General features: G+C 46.7%; 1 protein-coding gene across 1 annotated transcript; it reads right to left on the bottom strand.

Annotated features, from left to right (window-relative positions):
- Positions 1 to 1419: 1419 nt before the first annotated feature.
- LOC138996817 (cell adhesion molecule CEACAM21-like) lies at positions 1420 to 8369 on the bottom strand. The gene is made up of 3 exons (XM_070398002.1): positions 8125 to 8369; positions 6875 to 7228; positions 1420 to 1818 (listed from the first exon to the last, which is right to left on the bottom strand). Exons 1-3 carry the CDS (start codon positions 8186 to 8188, stop codon positions 1541 to 1543), a joined length of 696 nt encoding a protein of 231 aa, XP_070254103.1. The 5' UTR covers positions 8189 to 8369; the 3' UTR covers positions 1420 to 1540.
- Between the last annotated feature and the right edge of the window lie 10653 nt (positions 8370 to 19022).

Here is a 19022-nt window from a genome sequence, read left to right as displayed (position 1 = left end):
TGAGCTCAATACCCTGAAACAAAATGCTGGAAAAAAATTAAGAACAGAAGCAGGAATCATGGGCATCTGTGTTTGCTAACTGGCTTTATACACACAAAAAAGAAAACTTCTTATGAAATCCTGACAGGATGTTACCTCTAGGTTGTAAAGCTCCTCACCCAAGTTAGACTCCTACCCTTTTTCAGAGACTGCGACACAGGGACACCAGGAGGGTTACATTTTAAGGGGATGGGGCCAGGCCCTTGAGACAGGTATTCTCTGGGTCATAGCACTGGCAAGAAGTTTTTAAGGAGACTTATGTATATTTCAAAAGGGCGCAGAAAAAAATCTGCAATTGCAAGTTGCAATTTGCATTATAAAGGAAATGCTCTAGAAAAAATAGAGATTAGTCAGGAAGAGCCTGTCTGAGGGAATACTAAGGCCTTGGGGTCATAATAAAACTGCAGAGTTGAAGGAAACACAACTAAATTTCATTCATTCAAGACCTGTTTTGCATCTCCACCAGCTACTGCAATTCATAAAGAGGTGCAATTCCCAGACATTTATAAACAGATGCAAAATAGCTCACAGACGCTGAACATAGTCAGGATCTGATCTCCCAGAAGGCTGTGCTTTCCATGAAGACTTTACATTGCTCTCTACAGTCACCTTCCCTTTGAGGAAATGACATCTTCAAGGAAGAAGAGTATTCTCCATCCTCCAACATGGCTGATGTCACTTGATTGGCCTGATTAAGTGACCTGAGTGTAGAGGAATGACATTCACCTCATAGTTTGCTCTGATGCAGGTGTTTCTATGAAACCTAAGATGGGAGTTCTAACAGCCTCAAGAGGCTTCTCTAGCCTGCAGTCTCTCTAGCTTTGGGAGATGCCCTCTTCTGCAAGAGATTCCAAAGGACCCCGCAGGTCAAATTTAGCTCCATAAAGGGTGAGGTCATTTCTAATTCTGTGGGCATCTCACTGAACTGGGACATTTGAGTCAAAGCCTTGATTGTATTAGCAACATTTCCAATTATATTCTATTAACAAGGAGAATAGAGTCGCATTTAACATATGCAAATAAGTCTATGGCCATGAAAACAAAAATACCCAAGAAGACTTAAGAAATTTTTGGGGGAGAAATCAAACAGGGAGAAAAAAAGGTCAGTATTGCTACCAACATGGGTGTCCTTCTGTGTATTTCTGTCGCCCACAACAGTGTCCAGGCACCCTCAACTGGCGCCCCTGAAAGAGGGACTGAGCTCAAATTCCTGTGACTTCATCACATACTCCTACCAGTCATCACACAACCACTGACCATCCTCTGAGGGACTCAGTGTCACCTCCGCTGTGGAGATGGTGCAACTAAAACAAATCAGAGGTGTGATCCGGTGTGGAATGTGGCCTTAAGTCAAAAATAATGACAATGACAGCTCTGATTTTTGTGTGTTTATTGACTCAATGTAAGTCTTCTAAGGACTGTCCACCCTCACAACAAATCTATTTAAAGGGCACAAAAAATTATTCAGAGTTTAGTAACATATAGGAGACAAGGAGGGTCACTAATATTTTACATCCAGCTCAACCGGCTCACTTTCAGTGGAACTGATGGGGTTGGACACTTCACACTGGTAATTCCCAGCATCCTCCCTCCTGACGGGGTCTATGGTGAGGGTTCTGTTGTTCCAGGACAGCTTCTTTCGCTCCGTCTGCCGCAGATTCATGCCATTGAAGAACCACTGGGTGGAGACTGCATTTGTGTAGCAGGTGAGGACCACGGAATCCTTATGCTCCATGACTGTTGTGTTGCTGGCTAGGAGGGTGGGCACTCTCACAGGCTCTGCAGAGACACAGAGGGTATGACTGATTGAGAGTGGGCTTGGGGCCTGGGGCCAAGAAAATAAATCAGACATCTCAGGCTCTCACCGTCCAGTATAAGGTCACCAGAGGATGGTCCTGGCCTCTGCAGAAGGACCACTGTCTTTGTTCAGGTGACAATGTGTTAGAAGGAAGGCTGCACCTCCTCTCTGACCCCAGATCACACCAGGGTGACCCCTGACTTGTTTCCACAGACATCTCTGTAGTATCAGCACATGAAACCCTTTCCAGCCCATGAGTACAATAACCTCATCATCAAGATAAAACTTTCATGAGCTTTTATTGATTTTTCCCCCTAAAACTTTATTTGACTTTAAATATGATCAGGTCCCACTTTTCATGTAAACTTACATGTATGTTAGAGAATGTGGGCTTACCATATATGTCCATCTCTGGGGCCAAGGGAACTTTACAGAAAGTTTAAAAAATGCATTTACCCCTTGTTAAATAATTCATTAGGCAATAAAGATGGTCCACTCCAGTCTTTATGACCTTGGATCAGAAGAAGTTCCATCTAAAGTTCCATTCCTCAGTCTGCACAGGACTTTATTTTCTGGCCAGCAGATTGAATAGCACCATGAACAAAATTGCGAGAGAAGTGGTTATTATCTTTAAAAAAGTTGAAATATAAGGAAACTACTTGATATGGTCAAGGCCATACATGAAAACCCACAGCTTACACAATGCTCCATGAAGATACTCAGAAAATGTTACTAAGATCATGAACAAGACAAGATGCTGCTTTCCCCAATTTTCAACATAGTACTGGAAGTCCTGGCCAGAAAAACTAGGCAGGAAGATAAAATAAGAGATATCCAAATTGAAAAAAAAGAAGAAAATAATCTTTTAAGAAAGACAACATAATCTTACATGTAGAAAACCCTAAAGATTACCACACACACACACACACACACACAAACACACACACTTTGTTAGAAAGAATAAATAAGGCAAAGTTACAGGAGACAAAATCAACAGCATCATTTCTCCTTAAGAAAACAGTTCCATTTACAATAGCATCAGAAAGGATAGAATACTTAGGAATAAACTTAATTCATAAAAAGGAAAATGTATACACTGAACATTACCAAGTGTTCCTGAAAGTAAAGAAGAAACAAATACATGAAAAGACATCCATGTCCATGGATTGGAAGACCCCGACTTATCTACATGTTTAACACAGTCCTTATAAAAACCCCACTGACTTTTTTTTGCAGAAATAGAAAAATACATCCTAGAATACAAGTGGAATTTCAGTGGACCCCCAAATGGTTGCAACAATTTTACAGAAGAAGAATGAAATTGGAAGTTTTGTACTTTCTAATTTGAAAGCTTACTATAGAGCTAAAGTAACCAGAATAGTGTGAGAGTGGCACAAGAACTTCTATTCATCAAAAGACACAATCAAATGGTTTGGGTGGAGAGAGGACAGTCTTTTCAACAAATGGTGTTGAACAGCCATATCCACATGCAAAATAAATGCAGTGGACTGTTGCTTATACCAGACACAAAAATTCAGTCAAAATGGATGGAATCCTAAATGTGAGACCTAAAATTATAAAACTCTTAAGGGGAAGCATTATGACATTGGGTTTGGCAATTATTTCTTAAACATGACACTAAGAACATAGGCAAAAAATTAGATAAATTGGATTTTGTCAAAATGAAAAAATTTTGTTTAACAAGGGACAAAATAGAGTGAAAAGTGACCTATGGAATGAGATAAAATATTTCGAAAATCATATATAGGATGAGGGGTTAATATCTAGAATATACAAAGAACTCATACAATAAAATAACAACAACAGAACCAAATAACCTGATCTTAAAAATAGGCAAAGCATTTGAATAGGACAGTGATGGTGAACCTTTTGAGCTCGGCGTGTCAGCATTTTGAAAAACCCTGACTTAACTATGGTGCCGTGTCACATATAGAAATTTTTTGATATTTGCAACCATAGTAAAACAAAGACTTATATTTTTGATATTTATTTTATATATTTAAATGCCATTTAACAAAGAAAAATCAACCAAAAAAATGAGTTCACGTGTCACCTCTGACACTCGTGTCATAGGTTCGCCATCACTGGAATAGGCATTTCTCCAGAGAAGATACACAAATGGCCAACAAACACAGGAAAAGATGCTCAACAAAAATGCAAATAAGCCCTGAACGGTTTGGCTCAGTGGATGGAGCGTAGGCCTGCGGACTCAGGGGTCCCGGGTTCTATTCCGGTCAAGGGCATGTACCTCGGTTGCGAGCACATACCCAGTGGGGAGTGTGCAGGAGGCAGCTGATCGATGTTTCTCTCTCATCAATGTTTCTAGCTCTCTATCCCTCTCCCTCTCCCTTCCTCTCTGTAAAGAATCAATAAAATATATTTAAAAAATGCAAATCAAAACTTGCAAAGTTGGAGTTGTTGCTTGTGATGTTGGGTGTGGGTACCCGACTGTGCAGGTGACAGAGAGAACTGCCCTGTGTGGTACCTTTGAGTCCTCCAAAGGCTTCTTCAATCAGAGTTGGACCTCTCACCTCTCAGCCAACTTGAGTCCTTAAAAGAATATGGCAGATCTGTGTTGTGTATCACAAGACAAATGCATGAGGATCTGAGTGCTCAGGGAATGTAAGGCCTCCAGCGTTGTGAACGGGAGAAAGTACAGACTTTCTCAGGTGTCAGTGAAGTGTCAGGGTTTGATCACGGAAAGACATAAGACTGTGAGACAGAGCCCTGACCGGTTTGGCTCAGTGGATAGAGCATCGGCCTGCAGACTCAAGGGTCCCAGGTTCGATTCCTGTCAAGGGCATGTACCTTGATTGCGGGCACATCCCCAGTGGAGAGTGTACAGGAGGCAGCTGATCGATGTTTCTCTCTCATCGATGTTTCTAACTCTCTAACCTTCTCCCTTCCTCTCTGTAAAAAATCAATAAAATATATTTAAAAAAAGACTGGGAGACAGAGACCACCCCAGATTTCTTCCGGATTTTCACAGACCAGCTGACTGCCTGGCTGACAGGGGACCATTCCTTCCAGCTGCACAGACCTCCATTGTCCAGCCGAAGTGTGTTTCTATGAAACACCATTTTCAGGACATCCTATAGCCCGGGCTTTGAGGAGAAATAACACATGGGGACCAGGAGCAACCCCATGGTCAGTTGACTCCTCAGGCCCCTGGGCCAAGAGGTGGAGCAGGCCTTCCCAGGTCAGTGTGACTGACATGAGCCAGTGAGCCAATAAATCATAGAGCAGAGTCCGAGGAATGAGCTAGAAAAGAGTGAGCACAGGCCAAAGCTTGGTCATTAAAGTCATTCTCCCTCTGCTGAGGGCAGATTCAGAAAGGGTGAGGGACAGCAATAGGGTAGCATGGACTTGCTGAAATTCTGACCCTTGTGAACCACTTGTGTTTGGTGTTTATGGGATATAAATTTGGAAATAATTTAAAATCTTCCATGTGTGAAATTTATCATTAATACTCCAATTGTTGGAAGGACTATTTCTCTAAAGGGCAGCAAAGAATCTGAGACATGGGGCAGAGACAGGGGGTTTGTCCTTCATGGCCAGAATTTTAAGGACTCTGCATCCAGGTTCCAGTTTCTGAAGAGATTTTGGATCATTTATTCATTCATTCATTCATTCAATCACCATTTATTTTTCCTAATTCATCAAAAACAACTGAGTGTTACATCATGGTCCCTGAACTGGTTGCAAGTGTAGAGTGAAGAGCTAGCAGGCAAAGTCCTTTCCTTTATATCCAGTGGGAGTGACACTAACACATCAGGAAACAAATAAGTGGTTTCAAGTCCAGGGCAGGGAAGCGTGGATCAGCCAACTGAGGGGAGGGCCTGGACGTTCCAAGATTGACTCTGATTTTTACTGCAGGTAATTTGGGTTTGGAGTTAAAACAATTTAATTCTCCATTTCCTGTCCTTCCTCAGACCAGAATCTCTCCCTCTGAGCTGAGGACGCCTAAGAAGGAAGGATCTGAACCAATGGTTGGTCTAGGGAACCACAGACACCTAATAGGCCCCTGGGGTGGAGGAGAGGATGGGGCTGTGGCTGCAGACAGACCTCAGGTGACTCTGATCAGCTGATCATGGTCTGTGGGACTCTGTTTTAGTGACTGTATCTCCCTGTGCCTCGGTTTTCCTCTCAATGAAGGATAGATATTTGGCTGCCAAGTTGTCAATGTATTAATCATGAAATATTCACAGTATCTGACTAAAGATGCTCAAATAAGAGGCATCTCTTCTTGATCAACTCTAAGAGAGAATCCCCTTGGCTGGTCCCTGCTGAGTGAGGAGCTGCCAGGAGCATCTTTTCGCCTCTGTTCCTCCCTGGGGATACTTACCTTTCGCTTCACTCTCCTAAGTCCCCCAGAATAGTCGTCTAATGACCTGGGGACCTTATCTAGCTGTGCTCTTCACACATAGCCTCAGGTGAAGGACCAGACTCCATTTCTGCCCAGATGTAGCTTTTTGGGACTGAGCTCTGGCTGATGACCAGCTCAGAAACCTTGTGACTCAGACACTCAGGAAACCATTGAACTCAGTCAGCCCTTCCCAGGAGCTCAAACCCAACCTGACACACACTCCCCAAGGTCCTTGGGGTCAGGAGCTCTAGGAGAAGGGCCTGGGAAGGGGCTTCCTTAGCTGACTTACTCTATGAGGATTCCAGGAAGCTCCTCAGGCCAGGCTCTGACCTAGCCCTGCGGGGTCTTTCCCAGGATCATGGTCATGAGGAGGGCCCCAGAGGCCTGGACTGAGACTGGTCTCCCTCTGCTGAGTCACTCCTATCAGACTGGCCCTTCTCTCTGTGGAGAATGTTTGCAGGGCTGGAATCCGGGAAGGGAACTCTGACCTTAGGAAGTTTGTCTCCACTGTGTGTGTCCTGCACTAAATGCCCAAACCCAACCCTGAATGTGAGGCAGAGGGGGATGGAGCAGAGTCCAGGCCTATTAGTTCTGTGTGTGAAGTGAAATTCACCCACCCAACACCCAGAGGTCAGAGAGCAATCACTCACGGTATACACGGAGCCGTCCAAATCCTATTTCTTTTTTTGAATCTCGAAGGCGGGCTACTATGGTGTAGTATCCTGTGTCCTTCCGTGTGACCCTCTTTAACAGCATGGATCCATCACTGTTTACTTTCTCTCGACCGCTGTATGCAGGCCCCAATGCGTGTACTCCTAAGTCCACTACAATAGATGCAATATTCCGTTGGGATCTCGCCCCTTCCCCCCTGTACCACAGAAAGCCCACAGCATCCGGAGGCTTGTTGCGGATACGCAGAAGCACATCCTTCCCTTCGGCAGCATTGGTCGGCACAATAGCGAGCTGGGCAGCGGTGGGCGGGCTCCAGAAGGTTAAGAGTGAGACTAGAAGAGAAAAGAGAAATGGGTCAATATTTGGATCAATGTATTAGAATGGGAAGATGCGGCCCTTTATACTGAGCAAGTCTCTTCATCTCTTCGCCTTTGTCTGTGTGTGAGTGTGTGTGGTGCCCATGGCCAAGGTCAGCAGCACGGCCACCAATACATCAGCACCTCGGAACCTGTTATTTTTGTTAGTTTGTTTTGAATACTCTTCCCCAGGTGTCTGCCTGGCTCACCTTCTCACTGCCCTAAGACCTCTGATGACATTCAGAATGTCCTTGGGAGACACCTGTGGTGACCACCTCCTCTAAAAACCTGATGTCTCCATTTTCTGACCTGTCCCTGTTCTGTTCACCTCATGGAACTTGTGGGTCCCTGACCTCACATCTAGATCTTTCCTTGTCTGTCTCCTCTCTGTAGAAGGTGAGCTCTGTCGGGGAAGGGGCTTGTCTGACCTGTTGTACCTCCAGGGCCTGCAGCAGGCTGAAATGCCTGTGGGTAAATGAATGAATCCCAGGGTCCTGCACCCTCCTGGGGTGCATGTGCCCATTTCTGAGGTTGGTGGTAAAGACAACGCTTAGTGTCCCTGGTGAAGTTTTTCTGGTGTCTCCTCACATAAATTGTTATTATTATAATCAGTTTACAAAATTCAATACTCAGTAAGGAATAGCTTAAGAAATGAACAGCAATCAAGGTTTTCCTGCCCTTCACCACTTCCAGATCCTGAGATGCTGTTGTTGTTGAACTCCCTCCCCTATCCTGCTCTGCTCCCCTTCCCTTTCCCTTCAGGTCCACATATCAGGCTCCCCTTTCTCCCAGAGGCTGTCCTCCTCAGGAGATCTTAACCAGTCTCTGTTCCCCATCCTCCCGTCCACCCCCAAGAATTGTCCCCTCCTTACTGGCCAGCAGGAGCCCCTGCCAGGGGACAAGCCCTCTGTGAGAAGAGGCTGAAGGGGACTCCATGGTGACTGCTGCCTTCTCTGTCCCTCCCTCTGGGGCAAGAGCTTGGGCTCCAGGAAGGCTCACAGGCACTGCTCTCCGGACTGGTGAGATCTGCTGTCCCTCCTCCCCATATGCTGAGCCTCCTCCTGGGGCCAGATCACTTCTCTTCTCACGTGGGCCAGGGTGGGGTCTGTGCTTAGGAAGCTCACTTGCCCTCCCCTCTTTCCTGCCACCCCTGTCTCCTCCTTGCAGTTTACCTTTACTCTATATTTCAGTTCCCTGGGAATTGCTGAGGCCTCTGAACACACAAGCACACACACACACGCACGCACACGCACGCACACACACGCACACACACAGGCACACGGCATCCAGAAAAGCACTAGCCTGGGGCGTCCAATTCCTGGTCACTCTCCCTGGCTCCCTGGCACGTGCACAGTGGCCTCCCCCACAGCCCTATCTCTGTCACATTTGACTTTTTTCTCAGAGAAGGAGTTCTGCGGCCACCTCAGGAAAATTGTCACAGGGGTGTCACCGCTGCTGTGCATCAGATCTCCTGTGAAACTTTGTAAAGATTGCAATGCCCAGTTAACGTATTTAAAAAGCTGCTTCAGCCCTGACCAGGTGACTCAGTTTGTTGGAGCATGGTCCCATGCACCAAAAAGGTTGTGGGTTCGATTCCTGGTCGCAACACATACTTAGGTTGCAAGTTTGATCCTGGTTGGGGCAACAGATCTCTCTCTCTCTCTCTCTTCCCATGATGTGGGGTGGGGCACCCCTCCCCCTCTCCTGTGCTCAGGGAGGGTCTCCAGATCCTGTTAAAATGCAGATTCTGACTCTGCAGGTGTGCAGTGGACCAGAGACTCTGCATCTGAGGAGCTCTCTGGGGAGGTGGATCTTACTGGCCTGTGGAGACTTGCAACAGCAAGGCTGAAGGAGGCACATGTCCCCTGAGAGGATGACCCTCTCACCCCAGCATTGGCCTCTGCTGTGTCTTGGTCTTGGGTCTGTCAGCACCACACAGAGATCCCTACAGGCCCCAAACTGGGGATTATTTCTGTTTGTGACACAGAAACCCAGCTGGGCACCGGGTCTGCCCCGTGTTCTCAAACGTGCTGCGAAGGTTGGATTTCCTCCCGGCAGGAAGGCCATAGAGGTGACTCTGGGAGTGTCAAGCTGGGTGGTGATGGCAGAGGGGTCCCTCCTTCATCTCAGGCTGTCACCAGCCTGGCCTTTGCTTCCAGGGACAGAGACCCAGAACTGGATGTCTCAGAAGGACCTGTAGTTCCTGAGTGTGAAGGAGAAGGTGTCCCGTGTGTCTTGGGAGAAGAAGACGGTGGTGGGAGTTCATGTGCTGTGGGCTCCCAGGTACGTGGGGAATGGTTTCAAGGAGACCCTGCCTCTCTATTTCTGTTGGTTGAGCCAGTCCATGTGCTCCCTGACTGTTGGGGCAGCCTCTGGCCTCTGCCTGGGAGACTTGTTTGTGGTCCCCTTCCTTGCTCATTGGTGGTGCCAAGCATGGGGTGGGGAGCAGCACAAAGCTGCTGAGAGAGCAGGTGTTCCTAGACCCTGTCAAAATAAGAAACATCCAAACCTGTGGAGAACTTTTATGAATTCATTTGAGCCACAGTGAAATCATAGGCCTGTTAACAGGATCCTCAAATCCTACAGAGAATGGCCATTTTGCAGCTTATTTTATACATTACTAGTATAATCAAAGGAGAAGATGAAAATAGTTGCATAAAATCCATTAGGAGGTTAGAGAAAGTATATTGAGGAAATCCCTAGAGTTAACAAAAGGCAAAAGGGAGAACATATTGTTTTTTACATTGGTGGGTCCAGGATCATTTAACAGTTACAGCATGTAGAGAGGTTATGCAAGGAACAAGGTAACATAAGGAGTCTGTGGTCTCTTATGCTGGTCCCAGAGGTGGTGCCTTCAAATTGTCTTGCAAAGAAAAAATTACTTTGATATGTCAAAGGTATGTTATCCAAGATGCATAGAACAGGGAACAGGGCTCACTTAAGGTAAAGTCTGACCTTTGCTAAGGAAGCTGTAGGCCTGGGACATGACTCCCTGCCATCACCTGCCCTGTTAGGAATTTGTGATCAGACCACACTGTGCAGTTTGGTCACTGAGCTTGTCAGTCCTGCCATGTGTCCCCCTGGGCTTGTGAGGCTTATTTTACAGCCCCCCTTTTATTCACAGGCCCTAGAAGTAGCAGGTGGGATGGAGCAGGCACGAGGGCAGGGTCCAAAAGGGCCTGTGGGAGCAGGGGATGGAAATCAGGCTCCTTCTCCAGCTCCTTAGGCAAAGCCAGGTTCATGTGTGAATTCCCTGTGTTGTCTGTGAGTCTAAATGTCGTCCCCTGGAGAGCAGGAGGAGACCTGCAGCCAATGTCAGGTGCTGCCCCAGGGATGCTGACCAGAGGGTAGGAGATGACCCTGACACCTGAACAGAGGTGGGCTTTGGCCTTCAACCTGAAAAACCAGTCAGTCGAGGCCCAGTCACTGTGGGTCCCAGGCCTCCTGACTCCATCCCAGAGCAGGGTGAGCCCAGTGAGAAGACAGACACTGTCCAGAGTATTATGAGTCCAGTGTCCTGAGATCTTCCCCCTTTGGTGGATGTGCTATTTCAGGAGGAGCTCTCTTTTCCAAAATTTTCAAAGGAAGGGCCTGGTGATTCTCTTCTGAGGCTTTTAGTAGAGTGTCTCGAACTTGGAGGGCTGATCCCCCAAATGCCCTGTGTGTCTCCATCGTAGCTTTGGGGTGTTGCATCCAAGTCATCTGTGATGCTGTCCGTCATCTGCTGTAGGTCTCCCTGCACGGCTTGGAGCTGGAGTAGCTCAAGTGGAGACTTAATCAGAGAAGCCTGTATGTTCTTGTTAGGGCAGTGATGGTGAACCTTTTGAGCTCGGCTTGTCAGCATTTTGAAAAGCCCTAACTTAACTCTGGTGCCCGTGTCACATATAGAAATTTTTTGATATTTGCAACCATAGTAAAACAAAGAGTTATATTTTTGATATTTATTTTATATATTTAAATGCCATTTAACAAAGAAAAATCAACCAAAAAAATGAGTTTGCATGTCACCTCTGACACGCGTGTCACAGGTTCGCCGTCACTGTGTTAGGGGAGGGGAGCCCCCATGAAACCCTCAGCCCCTCTGACATAGAAGCAAGCGTAGGTCCTGGGTTCTCCTGACCCATCCTGTACAGGAAGTCTAGCAGGACACCATGGGCTGATGAGATGTCTTTAGGGATGATAGGCAGGTGTACCACAGTCCAGGGACCTTGGGGATGGGGAGTTATCCCCTAATTCCTTTGAGTTCAGTGTGGACACCCTCCTCCCCTAGTAGTAACTCTACCTGGGGTGGAAGATCCAGGTGTCTGCCAGGTCAGGGATCTGCTAACAGTGAGAGGTCAGACCTCCCTTTATTCCCTTAAAATCACACCTTGTGAATGATCCCTAATCTACCCAAGGGCCTGTCCTCCCTCCTGGCTGTAAGTAGGGTAATGACCCAACCCTGGCCCTAGCTGGGTTGGCTCAGTGAATAGAGTGTTGGCCTGCAGACTGAAGGGTCCTGGATTTGATTCTTGGTCAGGACACATGCCTGGGCTGCGGGCTCGATCCCCAGTGTGGGGCATGCTGGAGGCAGCCGATCAATGATTCTCTCATCATTGATGTTTCCATCTCTCTCTCCCTTTCCCTTCCTCTCTGAAATCAATTAAAATATATATTTTTAAAAAAGATCCAACCCTGGGACATCCCCAGGCACTTGCTGGCCTCCTCTCAGGCTGACAGCAATGTCTTCGTGTTGATAAGGAAAATGCTGGCATTGCAAGCATCACACAGGTGACAGGCTTCCATTGGGTGGTTTCCTTCATCATTTAATGAGTCTTTACTAAGCACTGTGATGTGTCAGGCTCTGGGATGGGCCTTGGGAACTCAGAGAATAGGACATAGGTGAGACCTGTGCTGATGGAGTTTGCCTTGTAACAAAGACAGGTTCCCAGAGAAATCACAGCACCTAAGACTTAATCAAAATCATGAGAAGGGCAGTGAAGAAAAAGGTCTGGTGTGTCCAGAGCCTGTACCTGCTGGACTGTGAATCTCAGAGAGCACTTCTGAAGTGTGAAAGGCCATTCACCCCTTGCAGGACAGAAGGTGGTGGGGAAGAGCTGCCTGCAGAGGACTGGCCTTTGGTAGGCGGAGGTCAGGCTGCATGGAGGAACTCACAGAGTCCAGAGTGCGCAGCCTGGAGAGCGGGAAGTGCTGTGGACTCAGTGATGCTGGTGAGGTAGGACCTGCTGGGCTTGAAAAATGCTCCAGTGGGGTCAGCAGCCCTCTGGAGAGGCTCCAGGTCGAGGAGTAGCTTTGTCGCCCTCTGATGGACAAGCAGAAAAATGAGCAAAAAAAGGTCATGCTACAGTGAGAGGTCAGACCTCCCTTTATTCCCTTAAAATCACAACACTCCCTATTTCCACCTTGTGAGTGATCCCTAATCTACCCAAGGGCCTGTCCTCCCTACAGGCCCTACATTTAGGTATTTTTTTGAGTTTTGTATTTTCTATTCAACTTATATTTTAAGCAATATATCATGTGTATATTTAATTTTAAACATATTTACTGAGTTAAAGTTGACATATAATACACTTAAAATATTAAAAGTATATAATTTAATAAGTTTTTCCAGAAGTTTGCACCAGAGAAGTTGTTACAATGAAGATAATGAACATGTTCTTCACTCTTAAAGCCTCCTCAGGCCCTCTTAAAATCTCATTATTCTTCTCTCCCACCTTCTTCCCTAGTGTTAAGGAAACTCTCATCAGTTTTCTGTCATTATAGATTAGTTTACATTTTCTAGACTTTTCTAAATTTGAATCATACAATATGTAATATTGGGCTATGGTTGGCTTCTTGACTCAACAAGATTATCCTGAAATAGTTATTTCTTTATTATCCCTTAGTTCTATTTCATTATAGGGATGCACCAAACTTGCTTATCCACTCACCCGTTCATGGACATTCCTGTTATTTACCATTTGGGGTTATGACAATAAACTTGCTATGAACATTTGTACAGAAAGGTCTTTAGCACAAAGAATTAGGTGCTTGTAAAAGCATTGAAGGGCTAGAGAAATGGAAGTTAGGGAGTTGCCACTGGAAGTCTGGTTTCAAGGTCCCACTGTCACAGCCCCAACCAGAGGTAAAAAACAAACAAACAAACAAACACCTGCAGAGCCCACCCATCTGTCAACACATTAGCAAAAATAATCTCCCATCCAGCTTCCAAACTACACACAAGTGCATCTCAGAGGCTGAATTTAATTCACTCCTGGATTCCCAGTTATTAGAAGTGGGGAAGGTAGTATTTAACCTTTCAGCCCCTCTGGTATAGGAGGAAACATAGAAAGGGGTGGAGCATAGATGTCAAGTGCCAATAGACAATACATGGCATATCTGAGTCCACTTACAGGCTATGTGACTCTGGGCAAGTGATCCCACCTTAAAAAAGTTGGTTTCTTCATGTGATATCATAGAAAGATATTCGGTGTTCTTTTTTTGTTCTTAAAACTGAGCAACTAAAACTCTGGAAATTTTCTCAGTGACAAGGGAGATAAGAGTGTCTTTTGTCCCAATGAGGCAACTCCTGACAGGCCTCTGGATAGTTGCAGGGTGAGGGCAGGTTGCCATGAAGACCAAATCTTGATTAGAAGCTTGGAATTTTCAGCTGTCAACTTAAGAAACGTTTACACCCGTAGAGAAATTTATACGTTTATAAGGTTATTTGAGCCAAACTGATGACAATTGCCAGGAAACAAATGTCCATGGATTGAAAAAAATGCTCTGAGAATGGCAGTTTTGTACCTTATTTTATACATTACAATCAAAGGGGGAGGCATAAGAGGTTACATGAAATCCATTGGTGCTAGATTAGGGAGGCGGGAAAAAAGCAAAGCAGGGAAATCTGTGAGACTGGATAAAAAGTAAAACAAATAGACACAGACTTCTTTTACATTGGTTGGTACAGGATACTTAGCAGCTAACAATTAACACAGTAACAATGGGGAGTTTTGTGGTTACTGCTCTGGTGCAGTAATGAGTCTGGACAAAGGGACATTACCCTGATATTCCAAAGATATGTCATGGTAGATGCAAAAAAAAAAAAAAAAAAGAAAAATAGACAGGCTCAGTTAAGGTAAAGACTGACCTTTCTCAGAGAAGATACTGGCCTAGGACATGACTATCCAACATGACTTGTTTTTAGTTAGAAAGTTTTAATTTCAGACCATCCTATGTGTTTACTTTAGGTCTCTGAGTTTGTAAGGCTACTATACAGGCCTCTCCTAATCTTACCAGGGTTAATATGTGGCCCCTTTTTAGTCATAAATCAATCTAAAGTCTGCATTGATGATCAACCTTTTGGTTAAATGATGAGGTTCTACAGTGCTAGGAAGGCTCATTCCAAGGAAATCTTAGTGTCAGCGTTGGTCTTGTTTACCCATGAACCATTGGGGATGGGGAAACACTGTGACCTTGAATGGAAATCAAGGCCAAATTTTCTCAAAAGTGAAAATCAGATAAATGAGAGGCAGTCAGGTCTTATGGGCCTCCATTAAAAAAAAAACAGCACTCTGGATCATTTCTAACCTATAAGCTATCATGATCAAGTTTTGAGGACACATTATACACCTCTTCAGTTTTCACAATCTGATCATGATACTGGTTCCAATTTACTATGGCTCACCTACTTCCCATTAGAAGCACTTAGTGCCTTTAATTATTAATTTGATTCCTGCTAGTTGTGCAATTGGAAGCTGTAACTTTAAAGTTTATGCAGAAACAAGGCTATAAGAACATAATGCTGTATGTTACAATTACCATCTAAACATTCCATAATCCAAGAGGACAGTAAGAGTTTCATAAATAAAATTTCTGTGCCTCAGCAGCAGTTACAGAGGGCCATGTTTTTATAGCCACCTCAGCTTCCATTTGAATTAATATAATTAGTAGTATTTGTTAAAGTTGGGTGTAGATTCATTCCCATAATTAGGTTCTAGCATTTATACATAAAATTCATTTCTTAATATTCTTTTTTTTCCCATTAACTTTCTACAACTTCCCTTGTTCTTCTTGGTTTGTTTCTCTCTTTTTTTTTCTTTTTAAATAATTTTTATTTCTTGAAGTATTACAAAGAGTATTACATATGTCTCCTTTTTCCCCCCCTTGGCATTCCCCCGGCCTCCCCTACCCCCTAGTGTCTTGTGTCCATTGGTTATTCTTATATGCATGCATATAAGTCCTTCGTTTGATCTCTTAACCCCCCCCACCCAAACTCTCCCCAGGCTTCCCACTGTAGTTTGACAGTCTGTTCAATGCTGCTCTGCCTCTGCATCTACCCCTGTTCATCAGTATATACTGGTCCCCATTATCTGTCCCAACCTCACTGGAGCCATCCCAACCTCACCGGGGCCGTTTCATCCTCACCAGGGCCATCTTGACCTCACTGGGGCCGTCCCAACCTCACTGGGGCTGTCCCGACCTCACTGGGGTCATCCCTACCTCATCGGGGCTATCCCTACCTCAGCAGGGCCATTTCAACCTCAATGGGGCCGTTTCAACCTCACTGGGGTCGTTCCGTCCTCACCAGGGACGTTCCGACCTCACTGGGGCCATCTCTACCTTATTGGGGCCCTTCTGGCTTCACTGGGGCCATTTCAACTTCACCGGGGTCGTCCTGTTCTCACCAGGGCCGTTCCGACCTCACCGGGGCCGTCTCGACCTTACCAGGGCCCTTTTGGCTTCACTGGGGCTGTCCCAACCTCACTGGAGTTGTCCTGACCTCACCGGAACTGTTTCAACCTCACCGAGGCCATTCTGGCCCCAGATGCCATCCCAACCTCACTGGGGCTGTCCCGACCTCACCGGGGCCGTTTCAACCTCACAGGGGCCGTTCCGACCTCACCAGGGCCGTTTCAACCTCACCGGGGCTGTCTTGACCTCACTGGTGCCGTCCCAACCTCACCGGGGCTGTTTCAACCTCACCGGGCTGTCCCGACCTCACCGGGGCCATCCCGATCTCACCGGGGCCGTCTCGACCTTTCCGGGGGCATCCCAACCTCACCGGGGCCATCCGGACCTCACCGGGGAAACACGAAGTTTGGCACTCTGTCCCCCCTCCCCCCCAGGCTGGGCGGCTCCCCACCAGAAAAAATCTCCAGGCGTTCCTGGTGGCTGAACATCCAGCATGCCTGCTCAGACTTCGCCCTCCACCAAGTGCACAGACTGCCCGTCTGCCGTCCCCCAGCGTCCCACGCGAGACTGGAACCGATGGGCATGCTTGTGTGCCTGCTGGTACAGCGGTTCCACATCGCTGGCCCAGCTGGGCCTGGCCCTGGCCTGCCCGGAACCCGACTTCGCCCCCCGAGTGCCTCCCTCCCGGATGTAAGGAGCCGAAATCTACAGCCTGCTGGGTTGGGCTCTGTACTTGGTGCCTCTCCACATCCTACTCAGTCTCAATGCTCTTCTTTCTATGCGAGGAGTTGAAATCTGCAGTTTGTTGGGTTGGGCTCTGTACTTGGTGTCTCTGCACATCCTACTCAGTTTCAATGCTCTTCTTTCTTTCCTTCCAGTTGTAGAGCTCCAACTGGGCCAGCTTTCCCATGGTTCCGTATGATAGCTGTTTGTCCTATACTTGGTAGTTTTGATGTTGTTGTGGGAGGCAGCACGCACAGGTCTCTTCCTTATGCCACCATCTTGGTTCTTCTGGGTCTGCTTCTTGAGTGTGTCTCCCATGGGTGCGAGGAGTTGAAGTCTGCAATTTGTTGGGTTAGGCTGCAAAAGCACAGGTGGGTCTTTTTGAGCACTTGGCACAGGTTGGATGGGGATATAAATTGAGTAGGGCAGGATCTCAGGGAGTCGCCAGGGTGGAGCAAATAGCAATGGAGGCATCTCCGTGACTCCTCGCCTCTTCGGGAAACCGGGACTTTGCGTCCCCCAGTGCCGGCGAGCAGCTGCTCGACAGAGCCTCCCTCGCTTTCTGATGGCTGCAAGGCCGTGCCACCTCTCCCCGTAGGGTCTGGTGCCTCATGATCCAGCCCTAACCAGCTCAGTGGATTCGAGAGTTTGTAAAAGCACAGGCTTTTCCTCTTGTGCCTCTGGCACAGCTTGGATGGGAATGTAAATTGAGTAGGGCGGGATCTCAGGGAGCCGACAGGGCGGAGCAAATAGCAATGGCGGCATCTCCGTGGCTCCTCGCCTCGGGACACCAGGACTTCCCGTCCTGCGAGGAGCTGCACGCCAGAGCCTCCCTCGCTTTCTGACTGCTGCTAGGCTGTGCCGCCTCTCCCCATTCGGTCTAGGCCCTCAGAGACCCACCCCGAGCAATCCGATTGAAAAAAAAAACCATGCATCCAGTTGCAGCCCGTCTGGTGCATGACTGTGTACCTCTGTTTTTGGCGCCTCTGTAGCTCCTACTCAGTCTCACTGCGCTTCTTTCTTTTCTTCCAGTTGTAGAACTTCCACTGGGCCAACTTCTCCATGGTTCTGAATGGTGGCTGTTTGTCTTATAGTTGGTAGTTTCAATGATGTTGTGGGAGGCAGCACTCACAGGTCTACTCCCTACGTCGCCATCTTGGTTCTCCCCTTGGTTTGTTTCCTTTTACTCATTCAGAAATAACTAAATTATTAGAACAAACTACTTACTTTTAACCTCTCTTAAAATCCCGCCCTACTCAATTTATATCCCCATCCAACCTGTGCCAGGTGCACAAAAAGACCCACCTGCGCTTTTGCAGCCTAACCCAACAAATTGCAGACTTCAACTCCTCGCACCCATGGGAGACACACTCAAGAAGCAGACCCAGAAGAACCAAGATGGTGGCATAAGGAAGAGACCTGTGCGTGCTGCCTCCCACAACAACATCAAAACTACCAAGTATAGGACAAACAGCTATCATACGGAACCATGGGAAAAGTGGCCCAGTTGGAGCTCTACAACTGGAAGGAAAGAAAGAAGAGCATTGAGACTGAGTAGGATGTGCAGAGACACCAAGTACAGAGCCCAACCCAACAATTCTTTTCTTTTCCTTCCCCCCCCCCCCCCAATAACATTAATTCTCAATTTCAAAATGTTACCAGAAACGGGGCCAGGTCTGGAGTGCGTTTGCCTAAGGACAGCCGGTGGCATGTGAGTTCTTGACTTCATGCAGGAAGTATTTCACAACATGAGATCAGGTAACTTTAAGACCCAGGTATTAAAGCTGGGAACAGTGAAAGAAAGGTGTAGGATAGAAGAAGCAATAGGAAAGAGACTAGGCGGGGCTGCTTTGTCCCTCTAGAAATGTTATGAGAAAGAAGTGAGCCCAGGTGGGACTTCTGTCAGCTCACTGGAGAGTCTGAAAAAAGGGGCATTGGAGACAAGTTCAGGAGGGTAACCCAGGATGAGCTGCTGTTGCTGCTCACTGCTCCCTGGTTACATGTCTCATGGGGACTACTTAGAGTTTAGGAGAAAAAAAATCACTTGAAAAGGAGATGTAAGTGGGCATGCCCCAAGAAATGCATTGGTTGGCTTTGTCTTGAGGGCTTTTATCTCCTTTCCAAAGGTGGAGATTTTATGGTATGTCTCAGGGAATATTCATCAGCTTTCTCAGGTGAGCCCTTTCAGGGTCATGGTCTCCACTGACTAGTCAGGGCAAGGTATAAACCACACAACCAGCAATTTGCCAGGGGAGAAAAGGCCACCCGGAAGGCAAAGTATGGCACCAGTTTTGCCCATTGCTAGGCACCAGGGGTTTTCTGCCCTGGTGACCTTCTGTATCTGGCTGTAAGTTGCTCAGCTAGTGTGTTCATC

This window comes from Myotis yumanensis, unplaced genomic scaffold (genome assembly GCF_028538775.1).
Source record: "Myotis yumanensis isolate MYYU_CA2020_CCGP unplaced genomic scaffold, mMyoYum1.0.hap1 SCAF_18, whole genome shotgun sequence".
Lineage (NCBI taxonomy): Eukaryota > Metazoa > Chordata > Mammalia > Chiroptera > Vespertilionidae > Myotis > Myotis yumanensis.
This window is presented reverse-complemented; position numbering and strand designations above follow the sequence as displayed.

What these genes read in the sequence shown, in the direction of transcription:
- LOC138996817 (XM_070398002.1), bottom strand. Translation starts at nt 8,188, where the DNA reads ATGGAGTCCCCTTCAGCCTCTTCTCACAGAGGGCTTGTCCCCTGGCAG. An exon ending in GCAGGGGCTCCTGCTGGCCA is followed by an intron (nt 7,229 to 8,124) that starts GTAAGGAGGGGA and finishes TTTCTCTTCTAG; the next exon opens with TCTCACTCTTAACCTTCTGG. An exon ending in TGGACGGCTCCGTGTATACC is followed by an intron (nt 1,819 to 6,874) that starts GTGAGTGATTGC and finishes GTGTCTCTGCAG; the next exon opens with AGCCTGTGAGAGTGCCCACC.